General features: G+C 39.4%; 1 protein-coding gene across 6 annotated transcripts in view; it reads left to right on the forward strand.

Moving 5' to 3' along the window:
- The window catches only part of Caper (RNA-binding protein 39-like protein Caper), a 356013-nt gene that overhangs the window by 257951 nt on the left and 71268 nt on the right, over window positions 1-26794 (forward strand). For all 6 annotated transcript variants that reach the window (XM_067145486.1, XM_067145480.1, XM_067145482.1 and 3 more), the window contains one exon: window positions 16308-16509. In XM_067145486.1, coding sequence (XP_067001587.1) covers window positions 16308-16509 — 202 coding nt within the window. The remainder of the gene's footprint in view (window positions 1-16307; window positions 16510-26794) is intronic.

Here is a 26794-nt window from a genome sequence, read left to right on the forward strand (position 1 = left end):
ATCTGGAAGAGGTCCCAGCTTGGGGTTACGAATGAAGACCTCAGCAGCATCTTCAGCGGAAAAGGAACACTTCAGTATGGTGGAGATGGGGGAAGAGGCAGCCCTGGGCTCTGGAATAAAAGAGGGCAATGGCTTCGGGCAGCTTAGGCTCTTTAGGAGGGCTTGTGATGGTCCCTTGGTGGAGCTAATACCACAGAAGTCCATCTAGCAGCGTCTGTACTCCATGGTAGGGGTGGCTGCAAAAGGCGCCTGTTTTCTCATGTTCGGAGTATCCTGGCAGTAGATATAAAATGCCTTCGGATGTGGCGAGCCCATCGTACTAATAGCCTATAAAATGATTAAGAGAGAGTCGAGGCCTTGGAAACAGTTAGAGCATCCCCCATAAGCAACGTGCAGTTTCTGGTGTTCTCATCATGGGGGAACTGTGAAAAGTGGGCAACAAGTGGCAAAGATTTCAAGACAAAAGAATTAATAGAATACTGTACATGGAAAACAAGGACATTGCATTGTTGGGATTGAGTGAAACGGTCGTTCATAATTAGATTTTGTCTCCTTTCTATGTCAGTTTCTTTGTTGCCTTCCCCGTCATCACCACACACTTCATCATTAGTGTCATCACCTTCAGATTTCATCAGGCCTAGAGCTATATATGATCTAAATTGCAGCTGAGAGATTCTTTCATTTTTTGCTAGTCTATGTATTTTCCAATAATTGACTATGACACTGTCACCTTTAACTCAAATCCTGTCATTGGCAATGCTATTGTCGTGCATATCAACGCCACCCATTGCGTATTGTACTCGGAAATAAATTTAGACTGTGGTACAGAGACACTTTTCTTTCCTACTGTACCTTTTAGCGGTTGCTAGTGGTTGTACAGTACCATCGTTGGTTGCCACTGTCACAATTGCATTGTCGTTCCACCTGACCATCTTCTTTATTGTTTTCGAAAGCAAAATCGAATGAGCCCCTGGCTTTCTTCTTCAGAGCTGAGGTGGGTTGTAAAGAACACTTAGCAGTATGGTTTTCACGAATGGTGCCAGTTAAATAAAAAAAAAAAAAACCACTGGGTTTCAACACACGGAACAATTTGTATGACGAAAAGAAATTGTCAAGAAAATGCCGTGATGAGATGGATTATTTATAACTGACAGCAAGTCTAAAACCACTTCCCCCCCCCCAGAGAAACCTCAGAGTTTTCAGTGTCTAGTCTTTTCCTACTATAAGGCATAAATTGATTTAGAAAACCATCTCAACTGCACAAACACCATACTTTGAAGCCAAAACGTACAGGTTTGCCTTTGATAAACATCTTGGAGGAATGTCTTCCGAAATATGGCACCATTTCCTTGTTGATGGAGAGATTATGTGAAAAATTCCAAATTGGAAGGTTCTACTTGTTCATTGCATCAAAAACAGGCCTCAGTTTTGAAAATTTGTCTTTCTGATCCAGTTGACTTGTCTGACAAATGCGTGTTTTGTTTGATTGTCATAAATTTGTTACGGCTAATGCCTTTACTAACAATTGTTAGATCCTTGTCTTCGTACTTTGACCCGTACAACTTCATAGCCGGCAATGTGTGATATCCAGAAAGGATCATTATTCCCATAAATCGTTTTAAGCTTACAATGCTTAGCAGGAAGGAATGGCGGTTATTATCGTGAGCTTTTTTTTAAAAAGTAATCAACAATCATTTGCAGAACTTGTGAATCGAACTACAGTGAAAATACAGTAGAAATCCGATATAAGCGAGTACAGCATATAACGAGAACCCCGTTACACCGACAGCTTTTTTCTGTCGCTTCAAAATTCCTATATTAAACTGTGTATTATCCTTTGGTTACAGCGATCAGCCCTATCATTGACCCGTCCGTTATTACGAGCGATTAAGCGCGCGATATTTTTTTGTTATCGATATTTATGCCCCCCCCCCAGCAATTATTTTGCATGCAATCGATTATCTTCGCTATGTTCACTAGCGAGTTTTACCATCGAAGGCGATGTCGGAGTCGATTAGTAATACCCGTCGACTGCTGTTCTGTAAAGAAAATTCGAATTGAAAGAGAACATATTTTCGTAATATGTGCGTAAATAATGTGTCCGATAACAGTTCTAAACTCGTTAAAAATGAAGGCTGACTAAACGATCGCTTAATTTTAATGATATATACTGCAGTCAAGTAAAAATGGGATACACCTCGAGATATGGCAGAGTGCGTAATTGATTTCAGAGGCTAGTTTATATTTTCTCGCATCTGGTTAAATTACGGAAAGGTTATTATCATTTAAATTTACAGCGAAAAGGTTAAGTATGTTAAGTATGTTTTCATCATATGTATAGTACGGTTAAGTTAGGATAGGTGACGCTGTTTGAATAAGGAAACTGAGACGTTTGCCACAAAATGCGATCGATCATCTTTGGCACGGTATAGTTTTCTCATTTGTGCATTTGCTAGCTCTCTAGTCGACATTCAAAAGCGATGTTGGAGTAGATTAGTAATACGGTACGCAACGACTGCTGTTCTCTAAAGAAAATTCAAAATGAAAGAGGATAAGTTTTCGTAATAAATGCATACATACCATGGTCGACAGCAGTTGTCAACTCATTAAAAATAACGGCCGAAGTAAACAGTCTCTTAATTTCAATGTTATGTACTGAAATTAATTAAAAATGTGATACCTCCAGATATGGCAGAGTAGGCCTGCATCACTGATTTCAGAGGATAGTTCATATTTTCTCGCGTATAGCTAAATTCTGGAAAGACTATTCACATGCAAATTTTTAGCAAGGATAAATCAGCTCTACATGCATTACATATATTTTTTCACGACACATACGGTTAGGTTAGGTGACGCCATTCAAAGAAGGAAACTCTGGAGTGATACTATATTTCTCCGAATCCAAGACAGTGTTTTTCCCCTCAGGATCTCGTGCAGAAAAATCAAGGATCGTCTTCCATTTGCGGCCTAACAGGAATGAATACCACTGGCAACTACCGTGGCAACCATGCCGCTTCTTTTCACCCTCGCACGTGCATGCACACACAAAATTCATTGACAATAAACGACCGCCTCTTTATTATACATCGCTAGCCATGACAGCCGGTTGTACGGTGCCTGTGTGTAACGTCACTGGATCTCGGGAAATAGTGAGGAGAGAATCACATTCTACTAGCCTCTACAAAAACGTTTCTCAAATCTGCAGAATGGCATCAAAACGTGCGAGCCTTTGAATTCTTAGAAAGGCCTCGGCTACTCAATGGCAGAGTTATAACGCGTCTAATGTACCTGACTCTCAGTAAAATTGAGTTTTATAGACAGCAGGAACATTTTCGTGATGGATAGTTGTAAAGATACGTGGAACAGGTGTTGCCGGCAAATTTTCAACGGGTTCTGGTCGATACCGTATTATGATGCCAATTTTATTAAACAATCGAAAATATAGAATATTTGTGCAGCTGCAAGAAAATATGGCATAGGCCTAAGTAAAGCCAATATTTGGCGTCGGCGTGAAGACAACGATAGCTTAACCCATTAGTGCATGAAGTTTCCTGGTTGCATTTTAGTTAATTTTTTTGTGTTTTCCTAACCATATGTAAGTACATTAAATATATATTATGCATAGAACACGGGATATAGTGTACTTTGGTAGGGAAGTGCGATCCGAAAAATCGGATCACATGCAAGGATAAAATACACTGTGGAAGAGGGAGAGGAAGAGAAGACTCAATAATAGAAAACCAGTACAACACAACGATAGTTTCTTTATTGTTGATTTTGTCAGAATATCAGTTACATATACACTCACATACAAAAAACATGCTCAAATGTTGATACAAACAATATTTTTTTGCTCAAAATTCTGTACTTCTATCACACTTTTGTAGAGTTCTTCAAAGAAACTGCCCAAGTCATAATACCACCACTGTTTTCCTAGTATGAATGGTAGGCCTTGAAACATTTCGGGTGCAGGCCTACATCACATTTGTCGCACATGAATTTTGCTTTACCTGAACACTGGCGACATTTCTTTTCCGTGCTCACGGGAATAATCCAGTGGTTCCTTCCGTCGAAGCGACTATCTATGTTGGGATCACACGGTTGTTTTCCCCTTCTAGAAACAGTTCCATGCGTCTTCAGCAAACTAACGCATACATCCCTTCGATACTTCAGGAGACTTTGCGATTTATCATCATCCGGCAAGACTTTACGCATTATCAGCCATGCATTGACAATACAAACGTCCAGTAAGTAAACAAAGATGGGCCAGTACCACTTTTTTTGACGTATTCTGGTTCTGTATGTCGCCACTAACTGATCCATTAGATCTACACCCCCCATTCCTTTATTATAGGAGCCAAAAAGTGTAGGCTGCTTGATTGTCACCTTTCCTTTCTTTTCCTTGGACCATCTAGAGCAGGTTCCTTCTCTATTTTCACCGTGGTTTGTTGCTATGGTAACAACATTGTTATCCTTCCACCTGACGGCAAGTATTTCACCCAAAGAGCGGAAATCGCTGGATCCACGCGGCAGTTTCTTCATTTCTGCTGTGCTGATGAGAGGGCATTTCTCAGTACGGCCTTCTCGAATAGTTCCCATTGCACAGTAACCTTCATCAGACAGGTCTTTGAGCAATTTTACTGACGTGAAATAGTTATCAAAGTATAGCTTGAACCCTTTGTGTGGGGGTACCTCTGCAGATTTTATTAGTGAGATAACTGTATCACCACCTAAGCCAAACTGCTTCTCATCATTTTCTTCCTTCCCTGTATAAATTTTGAAGAACACCATATAACCAGATGAAGAACAAAGTGCCCAGTTCTTGAATCCAAATCTTATTGGTTTACCTCTTATATATTGCTTAGCATAATGTTTTCCATAGTATGGAATCATACTTTCGTCTATAGACAAGTGCTCTTCAAGTCCACCATGGCTCCTGAAATTTTCGTTCAGTATATCGATGATAGGTCTCAACTTGTACAGACGATCGCTCGGGTCAATGTTGTCATTATCATTGAAATGCAGGTAGTGCAAAATACTTTCAAATCTATTACAGCGGATGCTGTTGGCTAAAAGCTTGGGAACATCTTCATCTGCTGACCAGTACATCCTTCTGTTGGGATATTTAGCATACCCAGATAAAAACAGGCCTCCTATCAGTACCCAAAATTCCGACTCTGTTAGGCCGAGAATAAAATTTTTCTGAGCTGCATATTTATTGCTTTCCTGTACAATTTTCTGTACCAAATTCTTTGAAAAAAACAACTGAAAAAACTGCAATGGTGTTTGGCATGTTTCTGCAGTCTCAGACACAGGTATTGGTTCACACTGAGTTTTCAAGACAGGATGAGGATCTGATTTCCTCCACGTAAAATTTTGTTTTTCCCTCACCGGAACACGTTTCTTCTTTCGCGGGAGTCCACCATTTTCATCTATTTCAGATACCTGAACAACTTTTGAACCGGACGCGATAGGTTCTGGTGTAAGTCCGAGAGAATTTTCGGTTTCTTCAAAGGCTGTGTCATTAGTCTGTATTTCACACGAGCTAATCATCATCCTCCAACCAAGGTGGTTAAGGTTACCTTCATGTTCGTCATCTGTTTTATCACTGTCAATGTCTGTCTCCCTACCCTCAGCTGGAACTGCAGCGTATATTACATTCTCAGTGTCATCACTGTCTTCCTCGTCCTCTTCCTCAAGCATTTCGATTATCTTGGCCACAGGGAGGCTGAAACAAAATGAGAAACAAATATTGTACTCATTATGTTGAGATCAGAAACATCCTACAACAATTACAACATTTAGTTGGTATTGTATAAGGAGAACAATGTAAGACTGCTTTGCATGTGATCCGATTTTTCGGATCCACGAAAATAAATCACGTTATTTCCAAAACATATGAACGTACTTGTCTAAAATGCATATCAAACAAAAGCATGGATTCTCAACAATACTTCTACAACAAATAAGAGACCAGATATGTTATAAATAAGTGATATTTTTGCAAAATACTTACCACATGCTGTGAACAGTGCTCCTCCGAGACGCCATGTTGTCTTCTAATGAATACTGTATCAGTCTGGCCAACTGCACGCACTAACTAATGGTACTGACTTGTTCAGAAGGAATTACTGAACAGATATGAAAGTGGAAAGAAAAGAAAATCAGACAATTATGAAATTTAAAGCCTGAAATACCAAGATCCGATTTTTCGGATCATATGCACTAATGAGTTAAAAAAATGTGTACTGAACAAAAAGTGCATTCAGTGGTCCGCAACCAGGGCGCTTTAAAGAAGTCCTAAATGAAATTGTGAGGTATGTGCACGAAAAACGCAAGGGTCGAATGGCCATACCGTGCAGTAATAAACACGTTCGTTGAATTTCAGCGTCCGCTATTAGGCCTATACATCAAGAGCCGCTGAAGTTGGCCGAACCCGGCAAGTGAGACGTGCGTGAAGCGGTAGCCGGTTATATCTGACGCTGAGCAAAAGTAATGTAACAGTTTTATAGACACCAAGAATATTTTCCTGGCTGATCGCCGTATTGTAGAGATATATGGAATAGGTATTGCCGGCAAATTTTCAAAGGGTTCTCTTCGGTATTGTGATGCCAATTTTAAGTAAATGGTCATTAAACCCGCGGAATAAAGAATAATTGTGCAGCCGCAAAAAATTTGGTATAACGAAAGCGTCTAAAAATAGTCTAAAAATGCGTACTGTACAACAAAGGCATTCATATGATTTTACAAAGCACTTTTTGAGCCTGATTAAAATTTTTTGTAGGAAAAAGTGGGGTTCGTCATGGATTCGGAGAAGTACGGTACTGTAATTTTTTCTGAATGAAATTAACATACACTTTCACATAGCATCGGATTTTGAAAAACAAGTAAGCTGTGGTGTGGATATCATCCGCGGAAACGCACATTTTGAACAAACTGATCGCCATTTCATACCGATTTTAATGTGTATGGGGGTTTTCCGACTTCTATTAAAAAATCGGATATAATGACAGTCCGCTATAACAAGTAAATTTTCCGCTGTTCTGAATTATCGCTATAACGGACTTCTACTGTACTTCGTAAGGTGACTTACCACCTACATTGATTTTTATTTCTTCAATTTTAGCGGATTCTTCTGAGATTGGTAAAAAAGTATAGACAGGAGCAACTTTTCTCCAGTTTGGGAGCTGTTCCTTTTTTCTTCCTGCTTGATTTTTACGTTTCTTTACAGCTGACCCTCCAGGTTCATACTCCAGTTGTTGTTCAATACTTACATTTATTTCAAAGGTACCAGCCACGTCACGTACTTGTTCCTCTTCCAACAAGAAGATTTATGTCTTCTTCATCCGTTACTGCATCAACATCAGATTGAATATAGACAACATCAATGCTATCTGCATTCACCAAGTCATCTAAGATAGCTACAAGTTCTGCCATAGTTGTTTTCTGGTAGACATAAGACATGCCTGAAAACAAACAAATCCTGATATAAATACAAAGGATGTTATACATAATTTCTCAGCAAACAAAAAAAAGTCCTATTTATGAAATAATTAATTTTATAATACAGTTTAGCCCATTTTAGCCTTTCTTGCAATTTTGTTTCTTTATCAGCACACAATTACAGTTTCATGCTTCCTCACTGCACTACAAACGCACACTTCAACAAAAGGAAGGAACAGAGGTTGCAAGTACAGTCAGGTGAGCAGTCTATGAATCAGGAATACGTCCTTGTTAATCCCAAAGTTGTGTAAATGCAACATTATTGTAAATTTCAAAAAACAGAAAAAAGTTCACGTGATAGATTCATTGTGTAAAAAAGACCTATTGTCTTACAAGTATGTCTATAGAATTCATAAAAACAGACTCGAAATATCTATTCTGCTTCTGAAAAAACTTCAGAACACAATCTGATTACATTTTGTGATTTTTTTTTTTTTTCCAATCTTAAAAAATTCAGAAAAAATGCCATTACATGTATTTAGCATGGACAGCTGGATCAACGATATTTCTAGGATGTTCTTTCAATATATCAATGCTTAAAATTCACTGAAACCTTAAGTCGGGTCAAAGACAAAAATAAAATGTTGAGTTAACGCAACATTGGGCCTTAATGTGTTAAGACTACTTAAAAATGTATGTATGTACAATAACTCGTCGGCTTCGAAACCTATTCTGCAGACTGTAGGCGTACTCCAAGGTGGCCCCATCAGTCCACTATTATTCAATGTAGGAACCTATGATGTAGTGCAAGCCTGTGTCACAGACCAAGTCAAGATATTAATTTACGCAGGTGACATGGTGTTATTTTCTCAGAACCAAGATAAACTGCAGTGGTGGTGGTGATTATTGTTTTAAGAGGAAGTACAACTAGGCAACCATCCTCTCGTAGTGAATGTCCTGGCACCTTATATAACGCGAAATATAGCAGGTGAACTGAAAGAAGCCAAATGTATTTCAGTTATCGTGGAAACATCAAACCATAGAGATATGAGGTTTGTTCCCATCCTTATTAGATGCTTCATCTGGACTGATGGTATTCAGGTCAAAATTATTGAGTTCCAGAACATAACAGGAGAAACAGCAGAACTGCTTGCAAATCTTGCTGGCTGAAAAAATTACTCTGTTCTGTGTAGAGTTGCAACATCAATTTCGGTGGATACAAACAAGGTGGTACCAACAATGTATTTTCAGTACTGAAATTTAATTTGAAGGGAACAGTGCACCCGTGTCTCGGTCTGAGGTGGGCGTGGCATCGCTGCACGGAGAATTTCATGGTTTCTTTCGAAGATTTAATTCAAGTTTGGCGCTCGTTGTTGCAGAATAGCTCTCCATAGAGGGCTCCACGTGCGTATTCTTTGTATGCAGTAGTAATACTCTTTGGTAATGGGAGCTTCCATGGTTTCCCTAACTGCGTGTTTTGAGTGAAAGTATTGTCACGTTGCCTGTTTACCTGTGTGCATTTGGATGTATATTCGTTGTTGAGATAATGTCCAGAAACTGTATTGGATGAAAGAAGCATTCAAATAATGATAAGCATTCCCCATCCTATTTAGGTTGGAAGGCATGCTGCAGTCTGTGCCAAAAATTACAGTGGGTCTACGCCTAATATAGAGCAGTAAAAATATTTTCTCGCCCAAGTGAGAGGTCTGGAGTGTGTAGATTTCTATGGGAATGGGGATTCCAAAAGTTACAAGGCAGTGTGTGATTCCAATCCTTACGAAGGTAAAGAAGTCAACAAACTGGATGTGTGGGCCACTACCGAAAGCGTTTAGGAACAGCTCTTAGAACAATTGTACAACATAACAAAAAGATGGGTGTTAGAGGCAAATTAACTGGGGCACTGATAGACAAGTGTCAGAATTATTTTGGAATTGCTTTGCGTTCCAACTGCAGTTCCATAAAAGATATGACAAATGCTATATGGGCAACATTGTAACATTTGACTGCCCATAAAGACAGGCCTTCCCATCACAAGTGCCCTATAGAAACAGACAGTTTGGTGTTCATATCAACGAGCCAAAGCTGGCAATCTACTTGACAATTATAAGCATAAAGCAGGAATACCACAAGAAGTCCTACATGCAATGAAGCCTGTGTATGAAAGCTCTGTGATCCAAAAATGTTATCAAAATATCTTCATGATTCCACTCAAAATACCAGAGTCATTCAACGGTACGGTATGGAAGAGGTGTAGAAAAGATGCATATATGGGGCTCGCCACTTTCAAACTGGGTATAATGGATGCTGTTTTACACTAATTGTGGAAACAAGGTTGAAATAGAGGTTTTAAGAATGAAGATTGTGACTGGTATGTACTCAGCATCGGGAGCTTCACGAGCTGATGAGGCACGTGTACTCAGAAGTCAGCTTCAGAGCACTGCTGAACAAAGACAGCGAAGGAGGTACCTCAGGGGAAGAAGAAAGCTGAAATAGGACAAGAAACTTGAAGAGGAAGGTCCCACCTACGCAGCGGGAGAATTCTAATACTTTCAGGTAAAAAGAAAGAGGTCTAACCATAATACAAAACTTCAAACTTAATTTACTCAAAACTAAGGATTATGGGGGTTTTTTTTCAGGTTTGAACAATAATAAGTCGAGTTCTAATTCAGATATCTACCTCAAAAAGGTCTCAAATTGAAGATAATTAATTTAGGAGTGTCCTGTACTAGAACTGAGAAAAAATATATCCCTGTTCAAAAACTGAGTACGAAGAAATGAAAAATTATTTTTTGAAATTTTGAATTTTTCAAAGAATGTGTTATAATTCTTTGTGTAATTGTGATAAACTAATATATTTAGTAGGGGACATCAAGAACACTAATGATAATAGTTTGGCAAAAGAAATATTAAAATAAATGCATTTTTGTAGTTGCTAGGTAGTCTCAAAAAAGTACCATTTTTGTTAACAAAAAAATTCTTGGACACCACTTAAAATATAAATTGGGCAATCTGATAGCCTAACAGTCTTCATATACCCTCCTGTTAACTACTAACAAGATTTTTAAAGTTTTGGTGTAAAATTATGGATTTTTTATGAAATGTATATGAATACCTTAAAAGACTATGAAAGTAATGATTTTGATCAAGACACACGCTGATATTTCCTGTATTCACTTTTATACTGAGAATCTATAATAATAAAATGAAGTGTCTGTCTCTGTGTGTCTGTGCGCGATGCCCAGCAAAATGTACAGCACGCAGAGATCTGAAATTTTGAACATAGGTAGATGGAAAAGGGTCCGAATGCACCTCGAAGCCGGAATTTTCATTTTCGCTTTCGTCGGTAAGTTATGAACGAAACACCATCGGAAAACGTGCATTGGGATATGACATCCAACGTGCTGTCACCAAGATTAAATGCATAGAGTCGCTGTCGCTAGGCAACGTACATAACATTGGTAGGAAACACAATATTCAAGGAGCCATTTTACGTCTATGGCGTAGGAAGCCGTGTTTGGTCTTATATGGTGTGAGGGCATAAGACGGTGTTGGTGATTTGTCCGTCAGATCGGGACGTAAAGTCTTGAGCTATTCAAGAGGAGTGGACTATGTGCCGGTGCAGGGTTTCATCCTCTTCATTCTTACTATGATATATAATGTCATTCATTTCATCTCATTAACTCATCTGATTAGGTTGACATCATGAACGTCATCCGCTCGTAAAAACTCGCTACAAAGATTCATCAAGGGTTATGAATTTCATGTTTTTGGTCCGTATTGAACTGAGAATAACATATGAATAATAACACAGTAATGCTTTCCACCTATTCAATACTAATATGTATTTACAATATTTTAAATTAACTTACATGGAACTAGTTTCGACCCACCTAGGGGTCATAATCAGCCATATTAAAGCATAAACTACTCTTGTTGAATTCTAAAACATGTTATTTTAACGGTAAGAATCTTATGGATTTAAAATTTATAAAATGAAGTGTGGTAATGAAATGAGAAATGTTAGTATGGTACAGGTGAGTAATAATTAATAATTATACGAGGAATATACATACTAAGAAGTTTGGAACAAAGAATAAATGGGGTGCTTAGTGTTGTAAAAATTATACACTCATGGATATCAGTAGTCCTCGTACTAAAGAATACAATGTAAAATGACATATAAAAATATATACACAAGTATGTACAAAGTCTGGAGAGTAAAAGGTGATACTCTTTATAATGCCGAGTCGGCTTGACACTGATCAGCTTAAGCAGAGAAATTAGGCATCTGGTGTATTAAAGCTGTGTTGACCGGCAGCATTGTTGATTGTTGGACTTGAAGTTATTTTTGAATTTCTGGTTAAGAAGAAAGTGGATACTGCGCATGGAGATATTAATTCTCAGTTCTTAGCGGAAACCAAATAGAACCTGTTAAAATGGAGAAAAGCCGGTAAAAAACAAAGAGCATGGTGGGAGGAAAAGGTTACCATAAAGTGAAAGGACGCTTACCTCGCGCTGCTGTGTGTGCAGTTTAACTGATGGTGTGCGACTGGTGGCGAGAAGAGAATGTGGGCGGAGAGGAGGGCAGGCGCGTGCGGGTTAGGAGGGAGTTTAGGAAGAGTGGGGGTGGTTTTGTGGGGGGAGGGGGGAAATTCACTCTAGAATCCAAATCTAATCAAAAACTCAACTTTCTAGATTTAACTATCACTAGAAACTCAGATTCTTTCAGTTATAAAATATTCAGAAGACCTACTCAAACAGCCTCCACCATTCGCCAAGATTCAGTGCACCCCCAGTCCCACAAACGAGCCACATACAATAACCTAGTTCACCGAGCCTTCAGCATACCTATGTCCAAGAAAGATCTAAAGAATGAACTTAACACAATCCGCGGAATGGCAGAATCAACGGCTTCAGCAATCATTTTATAGAAAGGATAATCAATAAACACAAACATCGCCCTATAACTACCCTCAAAAAAGAAATAATTAAACCTCTTAACATTTTCCACCTTCACGTTCAACAATGATATCTACAAGTTAACCAATATCTTCAAGAAACAAGGCGTTAAAATAGCCTTCAAAACCAACAATAAGAACACGAACGTTTTACACAATACTTCACACATCAACAAGACCAGCAGTTTTTTAAAATCAGGAGTTTATAGGATCAAATGCAACACCTGTAAAAAATCCTACATTGGACAAACCGGAAGAAACTTCAATATCAGATACCACGAGCACACTAACGCAATAAAATACAACAGGTTTTCAGCCATCGGCCAACACATGCAAGATTATAACCATAATTTTACCAATATCAAACAGGACATGGACATCCTCGAATTAACAAACAAGGGCCCCCTTACTCAACATAATGGAAAATTACTACATACACCTAGACCAATACTTTAATGCCAGTCACAATCTCAATGAAATCTCAGAGAAACCCAACATACTCTTCGATCTATTTATCACTCTCCTCAGAAACAGTAATGCAGCCAACCAAAACTCAATCCTAAGTTTAATCAAAGGTACTTTTCCGAGACAATTACCCTTTCTCCCGCACCCTTCAGGCCTGCCTTAAGCCTTCCCCCCTTCCACACCCCCTCAAACCACCCCCGCTCTTCCTAAACCTCCTTGTAACCCGCACATGCCCGCCCTCCTCTGCGCCCACATTCTCTTCTCGCCACCAGTTGCACACCATCAGCTAAACTGCACACACAGCAGCGTGAGGTAAGCGTTCTTTCACTTTATGGTATCCTTTTCCTCCCACCATGCTCTTTGTGTTTTACCGGCTTTTCTCCATTTTAACAGGTTCTATTTGGTTTCCGCTAAGAACTGAGAATTAATATCTCCATGCGCAGTATCCACCTTCTTCTTAACCAGAAATTCAAAAATAACTTCTTCAAGTCCAACAATCAACAATGCTGCCGGTCAACACAGCTTTAATACACCAGATGCCTAATTTCTCTGCTTAAGCTGATCAGTGTCAAGCCGACTCGGCATATAAAGAGTATCACCTTTTACTCTCCAGACTTTGTACATACTTGTGTATATATTTTTTATGTGTCATTTTACATTGTATTCTTTAGTACGAGGACTACTGATATCCATGAGTGTATAATTTTTACGACACTAAGCACCCCATTTATTCTTTGTTCCAAACTTCTTAGTATGTATATTCCTCGTATAATTATTAATTATTACTCACCTGTACCATACTAACATTTCTCATTTCATTACCACACTTCACATTATAAATTTTAAATCCATAAGATACTTACCGTTAAAATAACATGTTTCAGGATTCGACAAGAGTTGTTTATGCTTTAATATGGCTGATGATGACCCCTAGGTGGGTCGAAACTAGTTCCATGTAAGTTAATTTAAAATATTGTAAATACATATTAGTATTGAATAGGTGGAGAGCATTACTGTGTTATTATTCATATGTTACGAAGATTCTTCTCACTTCATACCCAAACCCCGTAGAGAAAGGGGACAAGGGTTGGACACGTATACATTTGGAGGAAACATATATGACACAAAATAGACAATAATAATAATAATAATAATAATAATAATAATAAACCAGGAATAATACATATATCAGTCAGGATGCCATTGTAAGTCCGTGGAATAGGAAGCCATTTTCCTTCAATCCATGATGTCTGTCTTTCTATCTGTCTGTGTTCATGTGTGCGATGCCCAGCCAAATCCACGGCAAACAAAGATCTAAAATGTTCGTCATAGGTGGACACAGGTTTTTACCCAAGATGCATGTGCTGTGTTTGAGAGCAATTCTTACACCAAGACATGAAGCTATCAACGTCATCAACAAGCAACACTCACAAGAATTATCTGGTTTCCTATAAATTGAAAAGTCTATCGACACGACATGTCGTACAGATGAGGATGTCAACTACACGACAGAGATTTTGAACAATTTGGAGTCACCTGGTGTACCCTTGAACTCCTGGGGTGGACGATTGTGGCACCAATTATCCTTCTCAGGAATATAACTCCTTCCCTCTGCAATGAACACATCTCTGAAACTGATGAATATTATTGACCGCAAATTGCACGACATATGCACCTACCAACCTTACGTGTTGGATAGGAAAGGAGTGTTCCCTGCTTTGACTAGTGGCGTAACCAGAAGGTAAACACAGCCAGTGCGTGCGCCCCATATTCCCTGAGTTGTGTTTGCCGATATAGTGTGTGGAGTGTAGCCTCGTGGTGAACGTGACAACATAATGGCACAACGACCACATTTGGACCGCGTTTTGCAGAGTAGAATACTCGGCCACCTGGAGGCAGGCCAGACACAGACCAAAGTCACCATATCCTTGAATGTGCCACAAAGTGTCATTTCCAGGCTTTGGAGATGATTTTGAGACGCATCAGATGTTAGTCGTAGGCCAGTACCACCGCCCGACGAAATCAGAGTGCACCTTCAAGACGATTGTCGGCGGAGTTTGCAGTCGTCTCAGGGGTTGCCGTTTCCCAGCAAACTGTGTACCGGAGGCTCACAACAGCAGGACTGTTTGCCCAACGTCCAGCAGTGCGCATCCCGCTCATTTCAGCACAGAGACGGGCCCATTTACTGTGGAGCCGTCAACATCGAAACTGGGCTGTGAATGAATGGAGGCATGTGCTCTTCACAGATGAATCTCGCTTCTGTTTGCAAAATGATTTCCATTGCACATTAATCTGGAAAGGAACGGGACCAGTATGGTGTTGGTGGCGTCATGGTGTGGGGCAGCATCATGTTGAATGGCCGTACTGACCTGCACATCTTCATGGGTGGTCCGAGGAACACTGTTAACGCTCAGAGATACAGGGATGAGGTACTGAGACCACATGTTCGACTCTTCAGAGGTGCGGTTGGTTCAGACTTCCTCTTAATGGACGATAATGCTCGACCGCACCGCGCTGCTCTGGTGAATGAATTCCTGGCTGGGGAAGACATTCATCGCATGGATTGGCTAGCGAGCTCTGTGGATCCGAATCCTATAGAACATGCCTGGGATGCATTGGGGAGGCGAATTGCATCTTGTCAGCCTCCACCAAGGACCTTCCAAGACCTTCGCATTGCCCTTTCGTAAGAATGGGATCGACTGTCACAAGAGCTCTTGGTCTATCTGATTGAGAGCATGCCACGTCACTGCGAAGCATGTGTGGCCGTTAGGGTAACCTTACACCCTATTAACAGCATATTTTGTTGTGGAAGACATTGCCAAGTTTTGTTAGTTGTTGTCAAAGGTGTACCTTAGCTATCAGAACCTTTCTGGCACTTTTTTGGACAAGTTGTGTGACATATGGTGTGCGAATCAGCTTCCGTTTATTCAGCAATCTGTCTGACATTCCTATCAGGCTGTATGGCCTCGTTTAGTGATTATGCTTAACTTTTGGACACTAGTGTACATTATACCTGAAATGTCCTGTTTTTGTCCCCCTTTTTTTTTTTAAGTGTTTAAATATTCAAACTCTCCTGTGTTTTGGTTTAGGAAATCTGGTCACCCTGTTTTATGTAAATACTTCTACTTACATGATACACACATAGCTAAAGGCAGAAGTATGATAGTTATGAGGACATTATATGGTCAGATAGCACATTACCACAATTATTCAGAACTCTGCTTTTCAGAAACTACAAATGAGATGTACCGAAGTTAGCACAAGAGTTTTAGGCTATTGCCAGTGTGATTACAAGTTCATTAATTATGGTTCAATTATGTGTTTTGTATTCTTCAAGAAACCTGTTTCCTTTTGTTACCTAATATCCTCTCTATATAGCTTTTTTTTTTTTTTCCCTGTTATTTCAAATTATTTTTATTTTATTTTTTTTCTGTCTTTCAGTTCCATAATGCTGAAGATGCCAAGAAAGCCCTTGAGCAGCTTAATGGATTTGAGTTAGCTGGTAGGCCTATGAAAGTAGGGAATGTAACAGAAAGGTCAGATTCTGCTCAGGGGTCAATCCTGGATAGTGATGAATTGGACAGGACAGGTATAGATCTGGGAGCCACTGGAAGACTGCAACTCATGTTCAAATTAGCAGAAGGTAAGTTTAGTTTATTTTGTCTATGCAAAAAATTGTTGATGAATAATTCAGGAGTAGATCCACTAAAAGCATGTGGCAGTGGGACCCATGTAAAGTGCTGGGTGATGTAACAAATCAGGAACAAGTTTTCGAAATGAGGTGCATGATGATCGTTGGAAATACAGTAGAAATCCGTTATAGCGAGTACGGCATATAACGAGAACCCCGTTATAACAATAACTTCTGTCCGTCCCAAGGTTCTTATACACTACTAAAGGTTGGGCCCAACGCGAGTCGAGCTGCTATTGGTTAACGAAATGACGTCACAGTAGGAGCAAAGCAGCCGAGCCCAGAGCGCGCAAATCAGTAGGAATCTCATATTATCAGCAAACATTACAGTTTCTCAGAACTAATTGCAGACCAGACAAAGATTACTGCTGTTATAAGATTGAAAAAGAGTACAGCATTGTAACTTTTCATTATTTCCGTTACGAATAAGCCGTAAATGTAACGTGACGGCACACTGACCAACACTTAAAATTTATTAACATTTCCAAGTTCCTCTATTTAGTTTGAGGAAGGTTACGCGCTTTCAAATCTGTAAACATAGTCTAAATATTTAGAGATATGAAATCTTTGTCATATTAAATCTTTACAGCAGAAATTCCGTTATGGAACTAGCGTACTATGTTAACATACGATAACTGACACACTTCTGCAGGTATCGAGTTTAAAGCTTATAACAGCAGCAGAAGTAAGTTCATATTCGAAACCATGCATAGATAGTGCTGGAAAACCTGCAACCTGTTTTCCAGTCTTTGACCGGGTCAGGGATTTAATGAATGAACCATATATAGCCTATTATTACAATGGGGTCGCCACTCCCAAAGTGATTTATTAATGACTGATAAATGCTATGAAATGATAATGGAGAGTGTTGCTGGAATGAAAGATGACAGGCAAAACCGGAGTACGCGGAGAACAACCTGTCCCGCCCCCGCTTTGACCAACACAAATCTCACATGGAGTGACCGGGGTTTGAACCACGGTATCCAGTGGTGAGAAGCCGACGCGCTGCCGTCTGAGCCACAGAGGCTCCGCATAGATAGTCTACTTTTTAAAAATTAAACAATAAGAAAGAACAGGAAAAACACTTCATTAGAACACAGTCCTACCTGTGAGATTATATGTCATGAAGTGGTTGCTTTTGAAGATGAAATCCACTGTCGTGCCTTTCGCCGATGAGCTGCTATGAATTTTTCAGTTTTTGTCCGAATGTTCATTTGTCGTATGCGTATAAATATTCTCATTCTAACATACATTTTTAATATTTCTGGTGGTACAGAGGGGAATTTACTGCTAATTATTTGACACACTTTGCGTATAATATTAAGTATACGTCACAGTTCAGCACGTCCGTGAGTGTCCGTGAAAATCAACTCAAATTCCTTTATTTGGTTTACCATTCTAACAATGGAACGAGTAGACGTCCCCGAGATAACATTTCTATCCATCCCACAGGGGCTGTACCAGAAGAAATGTAAAGCATTTCCCCAGCGGGACTTCGCATTGACCTGTCATATTTTCTTTCACGGCCGGCGATGTAGGCGGCGAGGTACCAAAATCCCTGTGCTGAACAATCAGGTGTCGCTGTAGATTGCGGTGAAATTTTTTTTTTGCTATTCGCTTTACGTCGCACCGACACAGATAGGTCTTACGGCGACGATGGGACAGGAAAGGCCTAGGAATGGGAAGGAAGCGGCCGTGGCCTTAATTAAGGTACAGCCCCAGCATTTGCCTGGTGTGAAAATGGGAAATCACGGAAAACCATCTTCAGGGCTGCCGACAGTAGGGTTCGAACCCACTATCTCCCGAATACTGGATACTGGCCGCACTTAAGCGACTGCAGCTATCGAGCTCGGTCGGTGAATCATTAACGGCACGGTTTTCTATCGCAACGATACTGTACTATGAACACATAAATTTCACTCCAGCTACTGTTACACTGTTCAGGCAACTAACGAAAAGAAAATAAGTGCACCTCACTGCACGAAACACAGCAACTTAACAGAGATCTCACAGAAACGAACTGCGACACACACCTCGCAAAATACAGTAGGCCACTATATAAATCAACAGCAATATACGGAAAGAAATAATGAACAGTTATTACGCGGAAATCATTTCTTTATAAGACAATAATATATAAACAACGAAATGAGATACACGTGTGGTTGTATGCTACACAGTGAGAGATCTCACAGAAACGAACTACGACACACACACACTACGCAGAATACAGTAGGCCACTATATAAACCAACAGCAATATACGGAAAGAAATAACGTATAGTTATTACGTGGAAATCATTTCTTTATAAGACAATAATATATAAACAACGAAATGAGATACATGTGCGGTTGTATGCTACACAGTCATGGTGCTCCTGTGATGACGTCACGAGCAGAACGAGGGAAAACTAACATCTACTGCGCAACCAATCTGGGCCACCCGTGTGTCCGTCCCTTCAAAATTCCTACATTTAACTGTGTATTATCCTTCGGTTACAGTGAGAACCCTATCACTGATGCATCTGTTATTACGAGCAATTATGCGCGCTCGATTTTTTCTGTTGCCGATATTTATGCACCCAGTCATTATACTGCATGCGATCAATCATCTTTGGTACCATATTGTTTTCTTGCTATGCCCACCAGCAAGCTCTCTGGTAGACATTCAAAGGCAATGTCGGAGTCGATTTGTAATACCCGTCGACTGCTCTTCCGCAAGGAAAATGAAAATGAAAGACGAGAACATGTTTTTGCAGTAAATGCATAAATAACGTGTCCGATAACCGTTATTAACTCGTTAAAGATAAACGCTTAATAAACGATCGCTTAGTTTTAATGCTAAATACCGCAATTAATAATGAGATAGACCTACACCTCAAGATATGGCAGAGTGAGTCATTGATTACGAGGTTAGTTTATATTTTCTCGCGTCCCTTAGATTACGGAAAGGCTATTATCATGTAAATTTATAGCAAGAAGGTTATAATTTCTCTACTGGCGCTTGAAGTACGTTTTCATCACTCATACAGTACACCTAAGTTAGGATAGGTAACGCTATTTGAGTAACAAAACTGAAACGTCTGCCACAAAATGTGATCGATCACCTTCAGAACGATATAGTTTCTGCGCTATATGCATTTTTTTTTTTTGCTATTTGTTTTACGTCGCACCGACAGAGATAGGTCTTATGGCGACGGTGGGATAGGAAAGGCCTAGGAATGGGAAGGAAGCAGCCGTGGCCTTAATTGAGGTACAGTCCCAGCATTTGCCTGGTGTGAAAATGGGAAACCGTGGAAAACCATCTTCAGGGCTGCCCACAGTGGGGTTCGAACCCACTATCTCACGGAAGCAACCTCACAGCTGCGTGCTCCTAACTGTACAGCCAACTCGCCTGGTGCCTTGTGCATTTGCGAGCTCTCTCGTCAACATTCGAAAGCGATATTTGAGTCGATTAGTAATAGCCGTCGACTGCTGTTCTCTAATGAAAATTCGAAATGAAAGAGGACAGCACGTTTTCGTAATAAAAGCGTAAATATCGTGGGCAACAGCCATTGCTAACTCGTTAAAAATAAAGGCTGAAGTAAACGATCTCTTAATTTTAATGGTATACTGTATACGGTACTGAAATTAAGTAAGAATGTGATAACACCTCAAGATATGGCAGTGTACATTACTGATTTCAGAGGATAGTTTATATTTTCTCGCGTCTAGTTAAAGTTCGGAAAGCTAATCCCATGTCAATTTTTAGCGAGAGGGTTATCACATCTCTACATGTGTTTCTAATAGGTTTTTATGATACATATACGGTTAGGTTACGTGATGCCGTTTGAAGAAGAAAACTGAAATGTTTGCCACAGAAGCCTCTGGAGTGATGCCGTATTTCTCCGAATCCAAGACGACGGTTTTTTCTCAGAATCTCACGTGAAAAATCAAGGGTCGTTCTGTATTCGCGGCCATATAGTAATGAACACCACTGGCAACTACCGCAGTAACCACGCTGTTTCTTTTCACCCCTGCGCGTGCGCACACAAAACTCGTTGACTATAAACGACCTCCTCTTTCTCATACATTGCTCGCCGTGGTGACCAGTTGTACAGTGTACAGTGCCTAAGTGTACTGTCACTGGATCTCGGGCAGTAGTGATCGAGAATGACATTCTATTATCCTCTACAAAAACGTTTCTCAAATCTTCAGATTGGCATCAAAACATGTGAGCCTTCGAATTCTTAGAAAGGCCACGGCTACTCAGTAGCAGAGTTATAACGCGTCTGCTGTACCTGGCGCTTAGTAAAATTAAGTTTTATAGACAACACGAATATTTTCGAGATGGATCGTCGTATTGTAAAGATACATGGAACAGGTATTACCGTCAAATTTTCAACAGGTTCTCGTCGATGTTATTATGCCAATTTTAAGTTAGTGGCTATTAAACACTCGGAAATGTATAATAATTTTGCAGCTGCAAGAAAATATGGCATAGGCCTAACTAAAGCCAATATTCGGCGTTACCGTGAAGACAAAGATAGCTTAAAAATGCGTACTGCACAAAAAATTCATTCGGTGGCCCGCAACAAGGACGCTTTAAAGAAGTCGAAGATGACATTGTGAGGTATGTGCACAAAAATGCAAGGGCGGAATTGTCATACCGCGGCGCAATTAACTCCTTCGTTGACTTTCAAAGTCCGCGATTAAGACCTATACATTGCTAGCTGCTGAAGTTGGTCGAATCCGGCAAGCGAGACGTGCGTGTAGTGGGAGCCAGTTTTATCTGATGCTGAGTGAAAGTAACAGTTTTATAGTAAGCAAGAATATTTTCCTGGTGGATCGTCGTATCGTAGAGACGCGTGGAATGTGTATTGCCGGCAAATTTTCAACAAGTTCCCTTCGATATTATGATGCCATTTTTAAGTTAATGGTTAAACCCGCTGAAATAAAGCATAATTGTACAACCGCAAAAAATACAGCATAACTAAAGCCAATGTTCGGCGTCTACAAATAGTCTAAAAATGTGTACTGTATAAGAAAGACATTCATATGATTTTACAAAGCACTTCTTAAGCCTGTAAAAAAATTTTTGAAGGAAAAAGTGGGGGTCGTCTTGGATTCGGAGAAATACGGCAATATATATTTTCAGAATGGAATTTAACACACACTTTCACGTAGTACCGAATTTCGAAAAGCAAGAAACAAGTAAGCCGTAGTGTGGATATTACCCGTGAAAACGCAAGTTTTGAACATTTAATGTATATGGGGGTTTCCCCGACTTTTACAAAAAATCTTATATAACGACAATCCGCTATAGCGAGTAGATTTTTCACGATTATGAATTATCGCTGCAACAGACTTCTACTGTATTTGATACTTTGGAATGATATACAGCATAACCTCCATAATTCAAAGTGATCGAGACCAAAATATTGGACTTTGAATTATGTAACTTCGAATTAAATGAATTTCTGCATAACAAAAGAAAAATTGAAAATATGTCAGTGTTATATTCGCGACTCGAACCCGGATACCTCCGATCTTCAAGATTAATAGAGCAGAAATTGTAAGAAAGTTGTGTTTTTTTTCAGTCTAGAGAACAACAAGAATAAAAGAGAGGGCCAAAGATTGGGTATACAGTACAGAGACTCTAGTAATAATAAAGAAGTAAAGGGTTCATCAGTCTTTAAAATTTACGTACCTAAATTGAATGGCTCGTTCTTCCTGAATGTTTAGATCACTCCTATACATTATTTTGATTATGTTTTTGTAAATACGAAACGATAAACTGAAGCAACAGAACTATTGTCAATCACCTGCTATCGGCAGAAAGGATGTGCGATTGTAGCAGATTCAATTAGACAATTGGAAAAAATTCACAGGCAGCAAGAACTTTGAAGTTGACAGGCCAGAAATTGGGTTAAGTGTGTCACCAAATCGTTTCCAGTCTGTGGTGTTTTATATCCAATATTTACGAAGAAAAATAAACCCTGCAATCATCTATGGTATGAAGTACTTGCATAACTATTATAAGTTGATTATAATCCAGGATGCAATCATGTTTACATCCTACTACAATGCACACGATATTCTATTGGACTTCGTTTAAAACCATCAATACCTCGATGTTCAAAACACACGGAAACAAATTAAAACATGAAAAATCTATGTACGACAGGCTGACCAATATAAAGTAATTCTAACATGGTAGCTAACATAGAAATTAAGTTCCAACAATAACTCATTTCAACATCTTTCTCGTTAGGCAAACACTGAAAACAATGTCATTCTTTTGTGAAATACGAGTCAATGGTGCGCTGCTAAGTGCATTTCTGTAAATTGTTGAAATAAAATCTTCTATTATATCCATTGCATTAACATTTTCTGGGGCATTGCTGGTTGAGATGACACTGTCCAGAATCGATCAGGCTGTCATTGCATCTTTAGCTGGTGGGAGCATGAGAAGAGACTCCATTTCCAATGTTTCGTCTGCTTACGATTCCACTTCCGTTAGCTCAAACGAGTTAGTTACGTCACAAGAGATACCGTCTGTTAATGGTAATTGACTGTCAGTGTTCACAACATCTTTGAAAGTTTCTTCTAACTCCAAATGCTATTGTAAATCAATCCATTCCCCATTACGGGCATCATCCACGGCTGTTTCTTCTGTATCATTCGCAGAGAACCCACACTTCCAGTAGCAGTTCTGTATAACAAATGGTGTTAGTGTCCCAAGCGACAGCTACAGTCTGTATAGCACCCATGACATTCCACTTCCTAATATCAGAGTTGGGCACATTTCTTGATACCTCTCTTACTAAAAAACGAACGAGCCGCTTCCAATATGCACGTTTCACGCAATAAATAATCCTTTGATCCAATGGTTGCATGTGGCAGGTGGTGTTTGCCGACAAGTACAGGAGATGGATATTTTTAAGTTCCAGTCCATCATGGTTTTAGGCAGCACATCCTTCCAGAATAAGAAGAGTATTGCAGTCTTTACACACCATCTTTATCCAAAGAGAACAGCAACAAGAATAAATTTCCTGTCATCCAAGCATTTTTAGAACATCCATAATCCCACGTAAAATTCTTCATACCCTTGAAACAGCGGGGTTTTGCGAACTTCCCTATAACAAGAGGGTGTAATTTCTCACTGCCATCTGCATTACAGCACAGCTTCACTGGCACTCTGTCCTTAAAAGCTTTTCTGCCATTACGAGCCTGTCCTTTCACAGCGACAGTTCTCTTTCATAGGGCATTAAAAAAGAAAGCTTCCTCGTCCGTATTGAACACGTCCTTGGGCGCACATTTCGCTAAAATGCGAGTCACTCATTCCTGCCATTTGTTAATACTTTGTGTTAAAATTTGTACTTTCAATACTCACTGCCTGCTAAGTGATATGCCATTCTTTGAACCGTTGCAGCCATCCATTTGAACACTGGAAGTCCAGTCCGCACTTCAGTGCCAGTTGGTTGGCTTTTTTCTTTTATCAGTCGACCATCCACCGGAAAATTATTTAAACGGGCTTGATGAAACCACCCTATTAATTAATTTTCTATCTCTGTGCGCCTTGCTCCTCGATTTTGCCTCCGTTGATCAATCTTCTTATCTTCGATCGCCTGTTGTTCAATCTTTTCTCTATTTTTTTAAGAACTTTGAAAGTGTTCAAAGCAATATTCCTTATGTTTTGGCTATTTCAGATCTAGATTTTTTCTCCTCGTCGACTTCCTTGATGATCCGCAATTTCTCCGCTATTGTCTGCAGAATATGTCTTATTTTCTGCCATTATAACTAATTTACTCTACAAAACTTGAACAAAAATAACTCCGCGACCGTAGCGTATGTGTAACTCACAACAATAATCGGGCTCTTTCACAGTGCAATAAAAAATAAGTAACAAAGAAGCAGTAATATAAGTTTTAATTGCTGAAAAACTGAAGTAGGGCCAACTTACTATTCTGGCACGTATGCGACTACTAGGATACAAGACAGTCGCTCATTGTCCTTAATTGTTGTCTACAATGACTTTATTTGTTAGCTGCTCTGCAGCAACCAGATTATGGTACTGATTTCAAATTACATACTTCAGGGGCCTGATGAGAGCTTTGAATAACGTATTAACCATATTTTGAATTAACCGATCGAAATAACACATGAGAGCCTATATTTGAATTTAGAAAATGGTATTTACTTTGGAATACGCGTATTTCGTATTAACCGACTTCGAGTTAGAGTTTTCACTTTGTTGTCTTATCTGAAAGCACTGATTGTGTTAGATTTTGTACACTAGCTCCTATGAACCAAACAACTAGTCTCCATGTATTATCCCTAAGTGAAAGATGAGAAAGAACAAGCCTTTGCAAAATACTTGGAGTATTCTTAGTCTGAATTGTGAGTAGCCAAGTATTAAGGGATGTTATAAACAGGGATAGTTACTAATTGCCCTGCTTAAGGGATGAAATAATATAAAAGCAACAGAGGTGACAACTATTGCATATTGTCTGTCACTATTACAGAAGAGTGGCATTATCGCAAACAAGGTAAATGTCTACGGACGGTGGGGGGGGGAAGGACAGAAGAGATGTGTGTCCAATCCCTGTAAGCGTTTCCGCTCAACCCTCCTTGTTTCAATGCTTGTGAGCTGGCAGCTATACTTATTGTCACTTCCTTTTGCTACCTCTGAGCATTGTGAATGAAGGAGCTGTACTCCGCGCTCCTCCAGGTCGTGTGGCATCTTTCCGTTCGATGCGTAGGAGTGGGTGGTACCTTGGTGCATCACAGTTCTAATTATTCTAGCTGTTGATTCTCACCGGGCGAGTTGGCCATCCGGTTAGGGGCACGCAGCTGTGAGCTTGCATCCAGGAGATACTGAGTTCGAACTTCACTGTCAGCAGCCTTGAAGATGATTTTTCGTGGTTTCCCATTTTCACACCAGGCAAATGATGGAGCTGTACCTTAATTAAGGCCACGGCTGCTTCCTTCCTACTCTTGGGCCTTTTCTATCCCATCGTCGCCCTATCTGTGTTGGTGCAACGTAAAGCAAATTGAAACAAAAGGCTGTTGATTCTAAAAGAAGAGTGAAAACCACATGTTCTGCAGTGTGTGTTCATGTGATTTCTCTGTTACTCATGGTGGACGAGATAATTGCAGAAGACATATTGAGTATCTCTCCACATCATTTCTTTTGGAGCATAATAACACATCTGTTTCAGATGATGCAAGAAATATATTTAGAACGTTTCCCTACTCTAGGATATCACAAATATGATTATGCAATAACTGAACCCTCTGCTTTAGTGCAGTACATGGCATCTGAGGTAAAAAAGGAAATAAGTGAACTTTTCCAACAAAAACAAAAACACGGGACCTATTTTTTATTAGATAAATGTTTTTATTTACGTAGTTAAGGCCATTAGGCCTTCTCTTACATGAGACCAATTATTGTACATTGGAATCATGATAAATGCTATTGTAATTAAAACTCAGTTACTCTAACACAATCGAAATATATTATAACTAAAATTTATAACACGATAACTACTACTGCACAGTTTACTCGCATCCTGCTCTCCCTCATAATACTGATACTGTGGTTAGTATTCCTCTGACGTCTGATAAATGGTTTCATTCTCATGCGGCAAACGTAGAAAATGAGTTACTATATGTGGCAGTTTGATGGCGTGGAATGACTAGCAGGTTTGGTATTAGAGCCCTTGCCTCTCTGTGTTATGAACATTTGAAAAGAAATGGTAATACAAAGGAAGGCAAGATGGGGAAGATGTAGTAAGAACTCTGTTGAGGAGAGACAAGTTTTATTGTAAAGATGTTTATGTAAAATATATAGAACTGAGAACACTTCCTTTTGGTAGATATGTATTACATGTGCAGAACAATTAAATTAAAAATTAAGAGTAAAATATTTCCACCTTTTCAATACAAAATCAAGTAATGTGGGTAACATTACGGAAGAAACAGTAATTGGAACTAGTTTTGACCTATTTTTTTTTCTAAGGTCATCATCAGCCAAATCACGAGTTGCGCAATTTATCTGATAGTTCATAGACATTGTAAAAAGTCGTGAAAACACTGTGGTTTGACACTAAATGTGAAAAAGTCAAAATTGTTGTAAAAGTTTTGGATAATGCATTAAATACATAAATGCACTTAGTTGTTGAAGGAAGAATTCAAGAAGAATAATTTGGGTGTCGAAGATTCTTGAGGTTTGTATATATCACTCCTTATGAAGT

The sequence above is a fragment of the Anabrus simplex genome, chromosome 4 (genome assembly GCF_040414725.1).
Source record: "Anabrus simplex isolate iqAnaSimp1 chromosome 4, ASM4041472v1, whole genome shotgun sequence".
NCBI classification, from domain to species: domain Eukaryota; kingdom Metazoa; phylum Arthropoda; class Insecta; order Orthoptera; family Tettigoniidae; genus Anabrus; species Anabrus simplex.